The following is a 14,898-nucleotide window of genomic DNA, read 5'->3' as shown; positions in this document are numbered from 1 at the left end:
TTGGTGGAACACCAAAAGCGGGTACCCAGAATTTTGGAAAATGGCAAATTCCTACATTAAATTAATGTAGCACTACCCCCGCAGGGGTTGCAGATAACTGGGTTTCCCACTCCTGCACAGCCAGGCAACAAGTATTTTCCACGCTTTCTCCAGACACAAGGAACGGTCTTTGAGCTTGTTTTTTTGTTGTTCATTAGGGGTAATAACTTTATTAGGAAATAGGAATTATGGGATGCCCTACTTGATAGCGACAAAACTAGGGATAACTTCTTCCCTGTGTACAACTCCAGATTTTATTTATTTAGTCTTTGGTAGAAAAGATATAAAAAGCCCCTTGAGGACTAGGAACTACTGTATCAGTCCCTTAGGAAGCAGCACACAGTGTTGTAGACTGCATTACGGACTACCTTCAACTCCCCTGTAGACACTAGTCCCAGTTCTACTAACCGCAGGAAATTCCAGCCCACCCGACTGCCTCTTCACTAGTCTGCCCAACTGCCTCTTCACCAGTCTACCTAGCTGCCTCTTCACCAGTCTACCCGGCTGCCTCTTCACCAGTCTACCCGGCTGCCTCTTCACCAGTCTACCCGGCTGCCTCTTCACCAGTCTACCCGGCTGCCTCTTCACCAGCCTGCCTGACTGCTCCGGAGATCTCCCGAGGCAAGATTATTGCACAATGCTTGACCAGTGTAGATCAGATGTTACCAACCTTCTATGTCTGCCCGACTACCGTATTCAGCTTACCCCTTAATATTAAATTCCAATTAATAAGACCACACCTGTAATGGAGTACAAATGGCCATAGCATCCTTCTTTATTAACCAAACACTTATTAAAATTGACATTATTTTCACATACACATCTGAAACAAACATAGCAATTGTCAGCCTGATTGGTCTTTTGACGTACCCAGAAATCCAATACTATTCCATTTCTGCACTGCAGGCCCTTTTACCATAATAGGCCTCCAGCCGTGAACACCATCTCAGAGACAACTGCCACTACCCGCAGTACAACCATTACCATATTCCAGTTAACCTATTTAACTGGAATACCACTATGAGTCCCCCATCTCTAAAGTATTTTCTTACACCGTCAAAAGACCAACCACCGCCACCGCCCAAAAGGGTGACACCTTACCCTTGCAGGCCCCTCCACACCCACAATGCCCTTTGAATTCCATCCTGCAACCCCAGGGACCATAAATCTATTCCCACTGTAGATAAATGGAGACCACCCCATCTCAGGTACAGACTAGTGTCAGATTCTAATTCGAAATGGCAGATAACCATGCCACCATTCTGAATAAAGAAACGCCCCACCACTTTATTAACCTTTTATGCAAGTCTTGTTGATTCGGACAACCGACCTTGCCATGCGCTAAGTCGTCTGAGCCACCATGTCGGACCACAAAACCACCATATTGAGGAAGGCTGTATGGAGCCTAAGGAAATCGATTTTAATGTCCAAAATGAGCTCCCTACTGGAACGAACCCCCCGGTCGTTCCCACCAACATAAAGCACTAGTATGCCTGTCAAGGCCTGCAAAATTATATACCTCAGGCCCGACTCTGCTCCACGTCATCCCTGGTACCCCCAACCATCGAACACATGCCTCCTTCCTGGAAATCCCCAGCTGCCTCACATCAGGTCTAACATCCGCCCACCTGGCCCCCCAAAAAACATAGGAGTGGCCCAAGATCCAGAAGAGGTGTGGTTGCACTCCATCTGAAAGAAAAGAACAAACCACCGGATAAAATCAATCTCCCCAGTAATACTCACCCCACATGACAAGAACCACACTGTAAAACAGCCGTCCACAGGAAACCAGCCCCCTGATCAAATGCTCAATCCACTAACAAATGTGGGCGAATGTAGGAACAAAACCTCTTGGAGTCCCATCTGCCAATCCGCCTAACAGCCACCTCGTTCAACCCGCACCGAGCGGCCTCTGTGGCTGCCCCGATGCCTAAGGAGTGTGAAGCGTACTCTTTTTCTTCCAAGCCCGCTGCCCGAATCCCCTGCCTGAATATGGCTATGAACTGAAACCTGGACTGCAGGGACTCATCCCCATGTATTAGAAACGGACCCTGAACGACCGGCGCCTATCCATAAACTCCCGCACCACCTGTACCGGACAGACTGGGGAACCTGACAGTGTAAACAGTTCGACCCTCACACCCTTGCCTGCCTGGTCTGTCTTCAACCTGGCAAGCAAAACTTGCAACTGTTCCCCGCTAAAGAGTACATCTTGCACCAATATTCCCCCAGGGACCCTATGAGATGGGCTGACCAGCTCACTGAACACCCCAAAAAATGCCAGGGAAAAGGCCGCTTTGAATAATGCAATCTCGTATACGGAGGAACATAGTGAGCCCAATGCCTCAAAAATGGCCTGTAAATTACTAAATGACACGGGCCGCCTTGAGTCCTTGCGCTTATGTGACTTACGATACCCTTTTACCGCCTGCCGAACCCGAAAATCCTTAGTAAAATCCACCCCACCCTGTAACTTAAAGAAAAATGCCAAACCTGCCAGTTTCCACTCCAGAATAGACACCTACACTCCTTGCTCCATGTTCCTAGAAACAAAATACAGAACCACCAACCGTACTTCCGAATCTCCCTGCTCCAGCTAAGCATAACACCTCACTCCATTCCCGCCATACCTTGGAGTAGGCCATCCATGTAGCCTCACTCACAAACCTTCTGATCCATACCCCAACGACTCCAAGCCAATTCTCCACAGCCACCCGGGACAAGGGACCCCCGACTTTGCTGCCGCCGGTGCAAGTTCCCCAAACCTGTCCCACTGAAACCAAAACAAGGCGTCAGCTATCATTTTCTACCCCAGGGAGGTGCACAGCATACAAATATATGTTCAACTGAAGGCATCGTAACATCATGTACCACAACATCCTGATGATGGGTAGAGATGACTCTGAGATGTGGTTAACAACTTGAACCACTCCCATGTTGTCGCAATTCAAACGGATTTTAGAGTTTTGGAACGACTCTCCCCATATTTCCAAGGCCAGCACTACCGGAAAAAGCTCCAGGAGTACCATGTTACCAATCAAATCCGCGGCTATCCAGGAACGCGGCCAAGGTTCCGCGCTCCAATGCCCCTGGTAAAAAGCCCCATAGCCTGAAGACCCAGCCGCGTCCCTAAACAGTTCCAGGTCAAAATTACTCACCGGCCCTGACATCCACACTGAATATCCATTATAGTGTTCCAGAGACGAGTGCCATACCCTCAAATCCTCCCGATGCTCCCGCTTGAGCCGGATAAAGTGGGTAGGGGATGTAACCCCCGCCTATAGGGATAATGCGCCATGCGAAACTTAGCTTACCTAAAAGGGACTGTAGCATCCGCAGCTGGATCTTGCGCAGACCCAAAATCCCATGTAACTTCATCTTGAGGGCCACCAGTTTATCCTCTGGCAGATGACACTCCATGGCGTTCGAGTCTAGGACTATGCTCAAGAACCTAAGCATGGTAGTCAGCCCTCCATCTTGTCCTCAGCCAATGGAATCCCGAACCTGTCCGCAAAGTGCACAAGAGTATAGCACACATCTTCGACGAGGGAGGCCCCGCGCAAAGGAAATCATCCAAATAATGGATGACGGCATTCACCCCCGATACATCACAGACCACCATTCCACACAAAAAACTGAACTGTTTGAACAGAGCACAGGAAACCGAGCATCCCACGGGCAAGCAGCGATCTATGTAGAAGCTGTCTTGCCAACAGCACCCCAGAAGTCAGAAACTGCCCAGGTGAACAGGGAGCAAACGAAAACGGATTCTATGTCCACTTTTTCCATCAGAGCCCCCTTCCCATACTGGCGAACCCAGCCGACAGCCGCATCAAAAGAAGTGTACAAAACCGTACACTCCTCCGGATCTATGGCATCATTGACCGAACGCCCCTTTGGGAAAGACAGGTGGTGTATGAGGCGAAATTTGTTCGGTTCCTTCTTAGGCATCACCCCCAACGGTGAAATCACTAAATTTGGCAGTGGCTTGACAGTAAACGGCCCCCCATGCGACCTAAAGCCACTACTTAAGTCAGCTTCTTAGACACTACCCCCGAATGTTGTAACGCAGAGTGCAAGTTCCATGCCATAGGAGGCACTGAACCCAACCAACATGGGATCCTAAAGCCCTCTAAAAAACCCTCTCTCAGCAGCTGCGCGGCCTCCCTGTCTGGATATCTATTTAGGAAAGGTTGCATCCTTTCCCCCCTCACTGGCGTCCTCCCCTTTTTATTTGCAGACTCTCCGGACCGACCCTTACCTTTCTTAATACAACGGGACCCTGGATGGGCACCTCTGCACCCGGAGCACTCATGCTTATAATGTCAGGAACCCCCAAACTTACAAAATCCCTCGTTATACTGCCAAAAGAGACCCCACTTCTTACCGGCCGGTTGTCCCGCGGAAGCGGAACCACTGGCCCTTCCTGAAAATGACTGATTCAGGGCCCGTGCTGAAGACATGAGCCGCATCCAGAGACTTATGTCCTTGTGATCCCACTGTAGGGACGGACGTACCACCCTGCGCTGCCGAAACTGTTCATCATATAGTAGCCATGCAGACCCACCGTAGACCCTATGAGCCTCCCCCACCGCATCCATATAGCAAAAGAGCGCCAAACAGTGTTCAGGGTTCTTTTCCCCATGACGCTTGCCATAATGGCAAACGCCTATAGCCAATTGGCGAAAGTTTGTACCGCCGCCTTTCTTCTTTCTTTTTTGTGTCATCCGGCTTAGCCCTATCCAGGTTAAACTTTTCCAGCGGCAGCAGGGAAAAGATCTACACATACTCACCTTTTGCAATTTTTATCCCTGACGTCCTGTTTCAATTGGGCCCCTAATGGCCCCTCAAAACACACATAGACCTTGCATTTTGCAGGGTCGGCTATTCGCACCACAGCCACCTTTTCCATGGCCTCCTGCGACGAGCCAGCCTTGGCCCCTGACTCCACAACTGCAGTTACTTATGCTGCTGGGGATACCACTGACCCCGTTGTAGTAGGGGAACCCACCGTAACTACCGGGAGGGGGTTTGGGTGAGGTGGTACCAACCCAGGCCCTGTACCTGAAACTCCCGCCTGAGCTCCACTACCCGACTGGACCCATGGTGACACTTGTGGGGCCGTCCCCATGTTCCCCCCAGCGAAGCGCTGCACTAGGTCCCACAGCTCCCCCAACAAATCCCTCATTTGGGCTTCCGTACTGGACATGGCGGGTGTAAAATCCATCACCTGTGGGCCGGATGCGGGGCCTGCTGCTACCTGCCTGTTTTCACTCGCCACTAAAATGGTCCCACCTGCAATCCCCAGCAATTTCCCCAAAATATTGTCAGCATTCATCAGTAAGTTAGCAGACTTACCGTGCTGACCTGGGTGGTCCCGACAGTCGCAGCTCCAGAATCCCTCGGTGCTGGCTGACTCTGCGCCTCCTCCTCCTCCGAATAAGACAGCTCACCCTCCAACCGGACATCTGGTGTTTGCAGGTCTTCCTCCTGCAGCAGCCCAGGCGATGTAGGCCTGGCTGGCGTGGAATTGTGTTGTGTTTTGCTCCGCCTCCCAGCGCCAGCTCCACCCCCCAAATTGGTGTTGTGGCCGGCCCCATGCCTCGCTCCCTGTGTCCTGGTCTCATCTCTCCTGCTGCACTTCCCCACTTTATCCTTCCTAGCGGGTGTCCCCAAGTTCTCCTCGGAGCTCCTGGACTCGTGAGGTGACGGCCCGGCAGCTGTGGTGTTGCCTGTCCCTCGCCGAGACTCCCCCCGCCCCGGAGCGTCTGAAAGGGAGGAATCCATGTGCTCCGGCCGGGCAGATGAGGCATGCGCACTGTACCTGCCTCCCCATTCGCCGAGCTCCACTACCCCTGAGGATTTAGTTCTGGCCCTCCACTCGTGGAAGCCCGTGTATGAGCCCTGGGTGTGCCTTGATGGGTCCCCTAACATGATGCAAAGCTCGAGGGCGGTCTGGGCGAGTAACACGCCGCGCACGTGGGATGTCCCGCCCCACCCCCCCATGGCTGATCTGGATGCCTGGTCCTCCAACAAAGCTGTGACCTGGCTTTGCAGCCACTCGGGCCCCTTGGATGCTGCTGCTGCCGCCCGTAGCTGGGCCAGGAGCCAGTCAAAGTCTGCCATGCTCTCTGGTAGGTGACAAGCAGCAGCAGTGTGGAAACTGCCTGCCTTGTCACCTGGCCCTCCACCGATGCCTGGGAGACCCCACCTCCCTCTTAAATAAACTACCCCTGCCCCTCCCCATCCTGTTACTCCTGACCAATACCCAATTTTTTCCTTTTTCACTTACACTTCTTTAACCCTATAGTTGCCAAGCCTTATCATCCTGTCATGCCATCCCTTCACTATCCTTTTCATTTCATTATACTCGCTCCGGGCCTTACTATCTGCCAGAGAGACCTACTACAGGATTGCAATCTCTCCCCTTGTAAGTCCTTGATGGTGCTGATGTACTAACACTGTCCTCCTTGCTCCCGCTGCCACTTAGGAAATATTCCCTTCAAACTGCTCTCCTGTCAGGATCCTGCCAAGTCAGCCCAAGCTCCAGCCCGACGTTCTTCTGAAGGATCACTGACCAGGGCCGCTGATAGAAATCACGGGGCCCCGTACAGCCTAGCTGACAGGGCCCCCTTCAGCTCCACCCCTGGTCCCACCCCTGGTCCCTTCTTCAGCCCCACCCCGCCCCTGGCCCCTCCATAATGTCATTGTCAGCATAGGTGGCACTATCTGCAGCACATTATGGCATTGGCGGCACGGGTGGCATTGTCTGCAGCACATAATGGCATTGGCAGCATGGGTGGGTGGCACTGTCTGCAGCACATTACGGCATTGGCGGCACAGGTGGCACTGTCGCTGCAGGCAGCACATGCGTTATGGGCCATAACGCATGTGCTACCTGCAGACAGTGCCACCCATGCCGCCAATGCTGTAATGTATAGATGCTTCTGCAGTAGTAGTAGTAGATCTTGAAGCCCCTCCCCCCAAGCAAGCATACACCTGTGTCATTGTTAGCTGGGGCCAAGGAGTCACTTCTTCCCTGATCCTGCTGCTGCCTGGACCGGAGTGTCCACAAACTATTCCAGTCAGATGGGATGCCGATGTAAGCTGCTTCTTTTTTGTCTTCTGCCGCCGCTGCTCACCTGAGTCGCCACCTCACTGCTTCTTCTCTCACGCAGAGAGAGGAACCACTCCGCGGCGCCAGGGGGATGGCACTAGCTAGCTGAGCCAGCATGAGGAGATGAGGAGCGGGCGCGGTAGAAGCATTCTTCCGCGCCCAAAATAGAAAAAATAGTCCCTTCCCTGCCACCACAAGTAAATGGCGGGGATGGGGGGGGGGGTGTGGGCTGGGGGTTGGCGGTATTTAGGAGGATTTTTTTTTTTTTTACATTAATTACTTATCTGTTCAGGTTGCCCGGGTCCCCTTGCTGGCCAGGCCCGGTACAACAGGGCCAATTGTACTGGCCTATCAGTGGCCCTGTCACCGACAGTCTCCTCAGCACTCCATCTCCATCTTCCACCTGACTCCCCGGCCAGCATGACTCATCCATATTTAAGGGCTTGCTCAGACCCAATGCCAGGCCGTCTGCCTGGGGATTGGCTGAGCTCCCCTAAGTATGCAGATCAACCCTCCTGGCTTCTGCCCTCCAGTTTTTAGAAGTTTCTCCAAACTCCCAGAACCAGGGGGAGGCATCAGAGAGCTGTCTGCATGAGTCATCCTGTCCTAACCTGCACTAAACGTTTGACCCAGATCAAGACTCACAGGTTAAACATGAGCCAAAATATAGATTTGTCTGCAGTCACACTAGAAGCACGCTAGAGGGAGAAAAACAATGAATGCATTTTTTCAGTAGGCATATAAAAGACTTCATTGCCCTAACTATCAATCCTTATACAGTATCAACTTCTCTTTCCTCAGTATGTGAAGATCTACAAAGTAAATTAAAAGCCTTGGAAGGACAACTAAAAGCACAACAAACAGGTAAGAAGAAATAACGAATAGTTGAAATAAACTTAGATGGACACTAGGGATGAGCCAAACACCCCCTGGTTCGGTTCGCATCCAGAACATGCGAGCAGGCAAAAAATTTGTTAGAACACCGTTAAAGTCTATGGGACACGAACATGCATAACCAAAAGTGCTCATTTTAAAGACTTATATGCAAGTTATTGTCATAAAAAGTGTTTGGGGACCTGGGTTCTGCCCAAGGGGACATGTATCAATGCAAAAAGAAGTTTTAAAAACTGCCTTTTTTCGGGAGCAGTGATTTTAATAATGCTTAAAGTGAAACAATAAAAGTGTAATATTCCTTTAAATTTCGTACCTGGGGGGTGTCTATAGTATGCCTGTAAAGGGGCGCATGTTTCCCGTGTTTAGAACAGTCTGACAGCAAAATGACATTTCTAAAGGAAAAAAGTCATGTAAAACTACTATCGCTACTATCACTACTAACTACTGTAAAACTACTATCGCTAGCACCGGCTATAATGAATTGTCGGTCCGGCAATACACATAAAAGTTAATTGATTAAAAACGGCATGGGATTCCCCCACAGGGGAACCCCGAACCAAAATTAAAAAAAAAAAAAAAAATGCGTGGGGGTCCCCCTAAATTCCACACCAGGCCCTTCAGGTCTGGTATGGATATTAAGGGGAACCCTGCGCCAAAATTTTTAAAAAAATGGCGTGGGGGTCCCCCTCAAAATCCATACCAGACCCTTCAGATCTGGTATGGATTTTAAGAGGAACCCCGTGCCAAAATTAAAAAAAAAAAATGGCGTGGGGTCCCCCCAAAAATCCATACCAGACCCTTATCGGAGCACACAACCTGGCAGGCTTCAGGAAAAGAGGGGGGACTAGAGAGTGCCCCCCCTCCTGAACCATACCAGGCCACATGCCCTCAACATTGGGAGGGTGCTTTGGGGTAGCCTCCCAAACCACCTTGTCCCCATGTTGATGGGGAGAAGGGCCTCATCCCCACAACCCTTGCTCGGTGGTTGTGGAGGTCTGCGGATGGGTATCGGAATCTGGAAGCCCCCTTTAACAAGGGGAGCCCCAGATCCCGCCCCCCCGTGTGAATTGGTAATGGGTACAAATGTACCCTTACCATTTCACAAAAAAAGTGTCAAAAAGGTAAAAAAACACAAGAGACGGTTTTTGACAAGTCCTTTATTAATTTCTTCTTCTTCCATCTTCTGGTCCGTAAATGGGTGACTCCGCCTCCTCTGACAACATGGGGAAAGCCGCAGGGAAGTCCCCATGTGTCAGAGGAGGGCGGGGTCACCGGTTGGCCCTGCTCCCCGTTATATAAGAAGTATCAGTAGAACCGAAGCATCACATGGCGGAAGACTCCTACTGAGGCAGATCGTGCGGACGGAGTGGAGAAGAAGCTGGAGGAAGATGCAAGATGAGAAGAGCGGAGGAAGAAGAGAATGAAGAAGAAGAAGATGGAGGAAGAAGAAGAACACCGAAAGAAGACCAGAAGAAAGAAGATGGAAGAAGAGGAAATTAATAAAGGACTTGTCAAAAACCGTCTCTTGTGTTTAAAATTTGACACTTTTTTTTTTTAAATGGTAGGGGTACATTTGTATCCCATTACCAATTCACACAGGGGGGGCCGGGATCTGGGGGTCCCCTTGTTAAAGGGGGCTTCCAGATTCCGATAAGCCCCCCATCCGCAGACCCCCACAACCACCGGGCAAGGGTTGTGGGGATGAGGCCCTTCTCCCCATCAACATGGGGACAAGGTGCTTTGGGGGGCTACCACAAAGCACCCTCCCAAAGTTGGGGGCATGTGGCCTGGTATGGTTCAGGAGGGGGGGCACTCTCTCATCCCCCCTCTTTTCCTGCAGCCTGCCAGGTTGCATGCTCGGATAAGGGTCTGGTATGGATTTTGAGGGGGACCCCTACGCCATTTTTTAAAATATTTTGGCGCGGGGTTCCCCTTAATATCCATACGAGATCTGAAGGGCCTGGTATAGAATTTAGGGGGACCCCCACGCATTTTTTTTAATTGTGGTTCAGGGTTCCCCTGTGGGGGAATCCCATGCCGTTTTTATCAATGAACTCTTATGTGTATTGCCGGACCGACAATTCATTATAGCCAGTGCTAGCGATAGTAGTTTTACAGTAGTTAGTAGTGATAGTAGCGATAGTAGTTTTACATTACTTTTTTTCCTTTAGAAATGTCATTTTTCTGTCAGACTGTTCTAAACACGGGAAACATGTGCCCCTTTACAAGCATACTATAGACACCCCCCAGGTATGAAATTTAAAGGAATATTACACTTTTATTGTTTCACTTTAAGCATTAAAATCACTGGTCTCGAAAAACGGACGTTTTTAAAACTTTTTTTTGCATTGATACATGTCCCTGGGGCAGGACCCAGGTCCCCAAGCACTTTTTATGACAATATCATGCATATAAGCCTTTAAAATGAGTACTTTTGATTTCTCCCATAGACTTTGAAAGGGTGTTTCGCGGCTTTCAAATTTGCCGCGAACACCCCAAATTTTTCGCTGTTCAGCAAACAGCCAATGTTCGAGGCAAACTCATGTTCATGTTAAAGCCCATCCCTAATGGACACCTTTAGGGCCCAATGTACCAGACTGTTCTACTAAGAACTTACCCACTCCTTCAGAGACCCTCAGATTTGAGTCTGAGCCGAGAGACTAAATTTGAATTGGACATTGGAGACATATCTTGTTCTTAGGAAAATATTTTGATATGTTGGGTTCTTCATGTTTGAATGACTTTATGCTGTATACAACCATTATACATCTCAGGTGAATCCATGAGCTTATACATAGATAGGAACAGGCAACACTGGATAGATCATATTGTAGCATTTATTAGTAATGTGTTGGGCCATGGTTTGCCTAAAAGCAAGGCACAGCAGTGACAGCCTAACACCACCATTTTGCTTGCAGTGTAGATACTCGCATATTATAGTGATAGTATAGCTTGTGATCATATAATTTTGCTTTTCTTTCTATTGCAGAATCTTTTTTTTTCAAAGGAAGAGCTAGAAGCAGTGACAAAATCTTCCTTTCAGATGGCGACCAAGGCAATTTCAACGAAGCTAAAGCAAGGTGTACAAATGCGGGAGGTCAAATGGCTTCTCCAAGGAATTCTGATGAGAACAAAGCCATACTGTCCATCAACAAGCAATACGGTTTTGTTTCTTATCTCGGAATAAATGAACTTGAGACACCTGGGATTTACAGAGATCCATCCAATGAGGTGATCTCCTACACCAACTGGAAAGAAAATGAACCCAATAATTATCAAGGCATACAGGAGAATTGTGTAGAGCTGCAAAATACAGGAAAATGGAATGACATTGTTTGTGAAGCTAAACGTCTTATCATCTGTGAGTTTTTTATCTCCAGGGGTTAAAAAACGATGTCTTTCATCACTTTAAATTGTAGGGGTGTTTTGGCTTTTAAGCAAGGCCATTAATTAAAAAAGAGAATGAAGCATATTGTATCTACACCCAAGAATTACATGTAATCAGGTGAAAATAAAGAAGAAAAACTGAATATAATAAACAATATTAATAACAATTCAGCAGTTCACCAATCATCAAGCCCGGCTCGCAGTCTCCTCTCTGATTCATCCCTAAGGTGTTCTATCGGGTTGAGGTCAGGCCGGTCAAGTTCCCCCACCCCAAACTCACTCATCCATGTCTTTATGGACCATGCTTTATGCACTGGTCCAAATCAATTGGTGGTGGGAGGATTATGGTGTGGAGTTGTTTTTCAGGGGTTGGGCTTGACCCCCTAGTTCCAGTGAAGGGAACTCTTAAGGGGTCAGCATACCAAGACATTTTGGACAATTTCATGCTCCCAACTTTGTAGGAACATTTTGGGGATTGCCCCTTCCAGTTTCAAAATGACTGCGCACCAGTGCACAAAGGTCCAGAAAAGACATGAATAAGCTAGTGTGAGCTGGAGGAATATGACTGGCCTGCACAGAATCCTGACCTCAACCTGATAGAACACCTTTGGGATGAATTGGAGTGGAGACTGCGAGCCAGGCCTTCTCTACCACATCAGTGCCTGACCTCACAAATGCGCTTCTGGAAAAATGGTCAAACAATACCATAGACACACTCCTAAACCTTCTGGACAGCCTTCCCAAAAGAGTTGAAGCTGTTATAGCTGAAAAGGGTGGTTTAACTCAATATTGAAGCCTACGGACTAAGACTGGGATGCCATTAAAGTTCAGGTGTGTGTGTGTGTGTGTGTAATAGCAGGTGTACCAATACTTTTGCTAATATAGTGTAACTTCAGAAACGCCTTTTTTTTGTAAATTCTTTATTTTCAAGAGGAACAAAAATTGGTACTGAAATAAATTGTAAAATAAATATTATCTGAGAGTGGTTACGGATTCCCTCTATTTATTCCATATATGTATTAATCTGTCTATTCATATAGTTAGCTAGTCTATTAAAACTCTGATAGTTACTGTTGATAGCTAATATAAGGTTAGCTATGAAAACAAACACACTGCTTAATTAAACAATGTCTTATTTATTTTATAAGAAAATAGGAAAATGCCAACATGAAAATACTATAGAGCATATAACACAAGAACATCAAAGATACTTATTGCAAGGCTGCCCCCTAGACCTGGTCTCATCAGCTAGGCTCAAGATGGTAACAGAGAGAGCCACGAGGCTCAGTGAGCCATCAGGCAAGAGCCAATAACGGAAAAAGGGGCGATTTCCCTTCTGTGTGCACTTTTTACACATTCATTCAGACCCTCTAGCCTCCTGTCCAATGAGATAGTACCAAGAGGTAGTCCTTTTAATAATAGGATTTTTATAACAGCTTACCTGTAAAATCCTTTTCTTTGAAGTACTTAATGGGACACAGAGCCATAGTAATTACTATGTGGGTTATAGGCCACCTTCAGGTGATGGACACTGGCACACCCTAAACAGGAAGTTGCCTCCCTATATAACCCCTCCCACTACTGGGAGTACCTCAGTTTTTGTAGCAAAGCAATACACATGTATACCAGAAAGAGGGGAGGGACCTCGTTGTTCCGTGATGTACTTCAAAGAAAAGGATTTTACAGGTAAGCTGTTATACAAATCCTATTTTCATAATCGTACATCACGGGACACAGAGCCATAGTAATTACTATGTGGGATTCCCCAGAGCAATGCCAACTGAGGGGAGGGAGACACAACCAAAGTAGGGCAACATGAGATCAGAGGACTTATACTGCTGCCTGCAGCACGCTGCACCCAAAGGCGACATCCTCATGTCTTTTTACATCCACCTGATAGAATCTGGTAAATGTATAGACTGAGGACCAAGTTGCAGCCTTGTAGATTTGAGCCATGGAGGCTTGGTGATGCACTGCCCACCAAGCATTAACAGCCTTGGAGGAGTGCGCTTTGATTTGAGAGGGTGGAATCTACCTCTTTAAAGTGGAGTTCCACCCAAAAGTGGACCCCCCCCCGGTGTCACAATTGGCACCTTTCAGGGGGGAGGGGGTGCAGATACCTGTATAAACCCACAGAATCTGCGGGTATTTACGCCACTTCCCGTTCCCCCCCCCCCCGCTGTCTGCTGGGAAACACATGGGTCTCAGAGACAGCAGGGATCATCCGTATTGCGCTGCGCGACTCACGCATGCGCAGTAGGGAACTGGGAAGTGAAGCCGCAAGCCTTCACTTCCTGATTCCCTTACCGAAGATGGAGGTGGCAGCACCCGAGGACCGAAAGACGGTTTGGCCTCGGCTGCCGACATCGCGGGCGCCCTGGACAGGTAAGTGTCCATGTTTTAAATGTCAGCAGCTGCAGTATTTGTAGTTGCTGACTTTAAAAAAAAAAACCTTTTCGGCGGAGCTCCGCTTTAAACCATAAGCTAGAATGATTACTTGTCAAATCCATTTAGAAATAGATTTCGATGCTGTCTGTCCTCTTTTAGGACCTTCAGGCAACACAAACAAAACATCCATTTTTCGAATCTGAGCAGTCGCCTTTAAGATGTATCCCCTTCAGTTCTCCCACATTTGTACTTTGTCGCAGTAAGTGGGCTTAGCACTATATGACCATATAGTGTGACCAAACCCCCGTATTTTTTGAATATGTTCAGGTGTTTTTAACTAGCCCTGCAGGAAATGTCATTCTTGTATGTGTGCGCTGTAAAATATTTTGTACTGTTTGTAGGTCTTATAGCAGCACCATCTTGAATTTAAACGCATTGTATGGTGTGCCCCCAAATATGTTCTTGTATATTGTAATAGGCCCTGACCAGGTCTTTTGGGCTGGAGCACCCCTCCCCCTCCTCATTACCTCTTATTTAGTGGCCACCAGTGTATAGGATGTATCCCCTTCAGTTCTCCCACACAGTGGAGTTCAGCTCCCATGGTTGAGACAAAGGATCTTCCATTCTATTACTAGTGTAGGACCCACTAATTCGGGGTACTTTGTCGCAGTAAGTGGGCTTAGCACTATATGACCATATAGTGTGACCAAACCCCCGTATTTTTTGAATATGTTCAGTTGTTTTTAACTAGCCCTGCAGGAAATGTCATTCTTGTATGTGTGCGCTGTAAAATATTTTGTACTTTAAGTAGACCTTGACTGCTCTCACCACATCAAGAGAATGTAGTGATTTTTCTTCCATAGAACAGGGTTCTGGAAAATGAAGGTAGAACAATATCCTGTTTTAGATAAAAAAACCTGACACTACCTTCGGTAGAAAGTTAGGATGAGGACGCAATACTACCTCATCCTTGTGAATAATATGGCTCTTTACAAGAAAGAGCAGCCAACTCTGATACCCTTCTTGCAGAAGATATGGTTACCAGAAAAACTAGTTTCCTTGTCAAAAGGACC

At 48.1% G+C, this 14,898-nt stretch overlaps 1 protein-coding gene across 1 annotated transcript in view; it reads left to right on the top strand.

Annotated features, from left to right (window-relative positions):
• The window catches only part of LOC141106434 (pulmonary surfactant-associated protein D-like), a 53,432-nt gene extending 41,010 nt beyond the window's left edge, over positions 1-12,422 (top strand). Inside the window, exons 4-5 of the mRNA XM_073597214.1 lie at positions 7,958-8,020; positions 11,040-12,422. Coding sequence (XP_073453315.1) covers positions 7,958-8,020; positions 11,040-11,437 — 461 coding nt within the window. The 3' untranslated portion in view covers positions 11,438-12,422. The remainder of the gene's footprint in view (positions 1-7,957; positions 8,021-11,039) is intronic.
• Positions 12,423-14,898: the final 2,476 nt, after the last annotated feature.

The sequence above is a fragment of the Aquarana catesbeiana genome, linkage group LG08, assembly GCF_042186555.1.
Source record: "Aquarana catesbeiana isolate 2022-GZ linkage group LG08, ASM4218655v1, whole genome shotgun sequence".
NCBI lineage: Eukaryota > Metazoa > Chordata > Amphibia > Anura > Ranidae > Aquarana > Aquarana catesbeiana.
The sequence above is the reverse complement of the archived record's forward strand: the minus strand, read 5'-3'. Positions and strand labels throughout refer to the sequence as shown.